Source organism: Penaeus monodon, chromosome 31 (assembly GCF_015228065.2).
Source record: "Penaeus monodon isolate SGIC_2016 chromosome 31, NSTDA_Pmon_1, whole genome shotgun sequence".
Classification (NCBI taxonomy): domain Eukaryota; kingdom Metazoa; phylum Arthropoda; class Malacostraca; order Decapoda; family Penaeidae; genus Penaeus; species Penaeus monodon.
In genome coordinates this window covers 33,222,514-33,223,073 of record NC_051416.1, presented here as the reverse complement: position 1 = coordinate 33,223,073, position 560 = coordinate 33,222,514, and the positions used below count along the sequence as shown (strand labels likewise).

General features: G+C 38.2%; 1 protein-coding gene across 1 annotated transcript in view; it reads left to right on the top strand.

The window, feature by feature from the left end:
* LOC119592960 overlaps positions 1-557 on the top strand; it is a 27,392-nt gene extending 26,835 nt beyond the window's left edge. Inside the window, 1 exon segment of the mRNA XM_037941848.1 lies at positions 491-557. Within this exon segment, the coding sequence (XP_037797776.1) occupies positions 491-557 (67 nt within the window).
* The last annotated feature ends 3 nt before the right edge of the window (positions 558-560 follow it).

Genomic DNA, 560 nt, shown 5'->3' with positions numbered 1-560 from the left:
AAAACAGCTGAACCCGCGTGTGGTAGAGGCGTTAGGAGTTTTTATCTTCGAGAAGATAAAAAGCGAATTCTAAGTGATCACCTTTATTGTTTCATCTATGTAATGAACTTGTACCTGTGATTGTACCTGAGTCTATTACAAATTTTCTTTGATAATTTCATCTCTAAACTATTGACTTGATTTACATAAAAGATAGCATAGAAACTTCATTCAAACAATCGGACAGAGGTGTCCAACCAGTAGAAGGCTTTCCTCTTTTCAAATCAAGTGAAACACAAATAATGTTTCCAAATTTTTCAAGATAACCATCATCAGCTGCTGAATGTGGTCGGCCAAGAGATTTAAAGACAGAGAGAAGAGGTTGACTGTGGTCATTTCCGATACAAGAGAGAAGCTGACTGCGTCGGGTTTTTACCCTTGAGGCCAGCGCAGGATTCGAGTGGATAGGCGCTGTTTTGTTTTTATACGGATTTTTTGCATCTCATTTCAGGTATAATAACCAGCAGTATTTGTTAACCGTGGGCTTGTTACGCAGACTTTCAACACTATATTCATAGTTG